Source organism: Charadrius vociferus, unplaced genomic scaffold (assembly GCF_000708025.1).
Source record: "Charadrius vociferus isolate BGI_N301 unplaced genomic scaffold, ASM70802v2 scaffold4089, whole genome shotgun sequence".
In the NCBI taxonomy this organism is placed as follows: Eukaryota; Metazoa; Chordata; class Aves; order Charadriiformes; family Charadriidae; genus Charadrius; species Charadrius vociferus.
The window spans coordinates 1-1,729 of NW_009650054.1; the positions used below are offsets into that span (position 1 = coordinate 1).

At 56.4% G+C, this 1,729-nt stretch overlaps 1 protein-coding gene across 1 annotated transcript in view; it reads left to right on the plus strand.

Moving 5' to 3' along the window:
* Nucleotides 1–651: 651 nt before the first annotated feature.
* LOC104292336 (spermatid-specific manchette-related protein 1-like) overlaps nt 652–1,729 on the plus strand; it is a gene marked incomplete at its 3' end in the record, with an annotated part of 2,603 nt that continues 1,525 nt past the window's right edge. The window contains exon 1 of the mRNA XM_009891695.1: nt 652–789. Within this exon, the coding sequence (XP_009889997.1) occupies nt 652–789 (138 nt within the window). The remainder of the gene's footprint in view (nt 790–1,729) is intronic.

The following is a 1,729-nucleotide window of genomic DNA, read 5'->3' on the forward strand; positions in this document are numbered from 1 at the left end:
AAAAAACAAACAAGCCACACAGGATTACCTAAATCCAGCTTTTTAATTAAAGAGGGCAGACAGAGCAGGTGGTAATTTCCCTGGCTACCCTAGTAGGCTGGGCCAGCAGTGCCTGGTGCTGTGCCCTGTGCACTGACTGCATAGGTGTGGTGCAGTGCTGTGTGCACACAGCTGAGTTGCTGCAGGATTTCCAAGGAAATACGGGAGAGAGGGGCTGCAAAAAAAATTGCTGGTCTGATACCTCCCAATATAAAATCATCTTGACTAGGACCAGCTGAAACTGTTTCCTACCATTATTAAGCTAATTGCCTGGAGGAGGGGAGGTAGCCAAGAGCCAGGAGAAAACCAGGAGGGTGCAGTAGTGCCCATGGAGCGATGCAGGCAGTAGTTGTTGTGCTCTAATCTAGGACCTGCTATTCTTAGGAGAGTAGCCACAGGCTGACAGCCACCAAATCTCCATGCTTTCACACTATGACATCACCAATGGCATAAGTACCCCCCTGGGTTGGCAGAGCAGTAGCACCTAGGGCCTTGTTTTCTTTTCTGAGTGGGCTGGGAGCCTCCAGCCCCACATAGTGCTGCTGGTCCTGTGGGGCACCCTTAGGACCCTCTGGGACTCTGAGCACTCCCATCCCAGCGGGCTGCGGCACCATGTTCCTCTTCTCCAAAAAACACAAGACTCCCATCAGCACTTACACCGACTCCTACCGCCCACCATGCTCTGTCAAAAAGACCATCTATGACCAGGGTGCACAGCAGCTCGAGAAAGAAAACAAGTTTGTGACCAAGGTAAATGCTGCGAGAGGAGGAAACCTCAGGGTTTCTACCCCTGCCCAGCTGTGGATGTTGGGTGCTGGGCAGCCGGGTGGTATGGGAAGTCTTAGGGTGCCTTGGTGCATGTGTGTAATGTGGGAAGTGGGGGGAGGGTGTCATGCTCCCTGGTTTGGGAAGGGTTTTGTACCCCATGGCCTGTGCTCGCTGGCTTACTGTCCCCTGGAGCTGCACCCTGCAGTGGCTTCAGGCTCTCGGGGCCTGTGGTCACCAGCACAAGCTCTCATGCATCTGCATTGTCCATCAGTTGGTTTCAGAGTCCACAGGGGACAGGATCTGCTGAGGAAGGGGAAACTGCGGCAGTGCCAGGGCTCGGGCCAGGGCTGCTGTGTGACATGGCGGTGATCAGGGGGGTGGATCAGGTGGCTCTGAGAGCTTCTCCAGCACACAGCCCACAGGCTCAGCTCAGTTCCGGCTGGGGGACCTTCCGTGCCAGGGGAAGATCTGAGCACCAACAAACTCCCCCCAGACATGGTCCTGAAGGAAGAGGGATCCCTGATCACTGTGGGGGGTGTCTGGGGGACATACAGCTTTCCCCACACGGGCTAACAAGCATGCAGGCTCCAATGCAAAGCACACTGCAAACGTTCATCTCTTGCAGCCTCGTTAGCATGTGCATTATAACGAGGAAGCCAGCAGAGGGCATGGAGAGGGATGTCACCGCTGTGCAGGGACAGAAACGGCTCATGCAACCAGGGCACCCGCCTGCCCCGCAAGACCCCCAGCCCTCTTAGGCTTTGCCAGCTGTAGGACATGGGTTTGGCCCTGTCACTCCCTTCTCCAACCCCTGCTGGCCCCATACCCGGCAGTCCCAGTACACTCAGCCCACCTCCCGCTCTGCAGAGCACCTGGATGCCTGTGGGCACCCTGGGTGCAGGGGGAGAGGAGCCAGGGATGC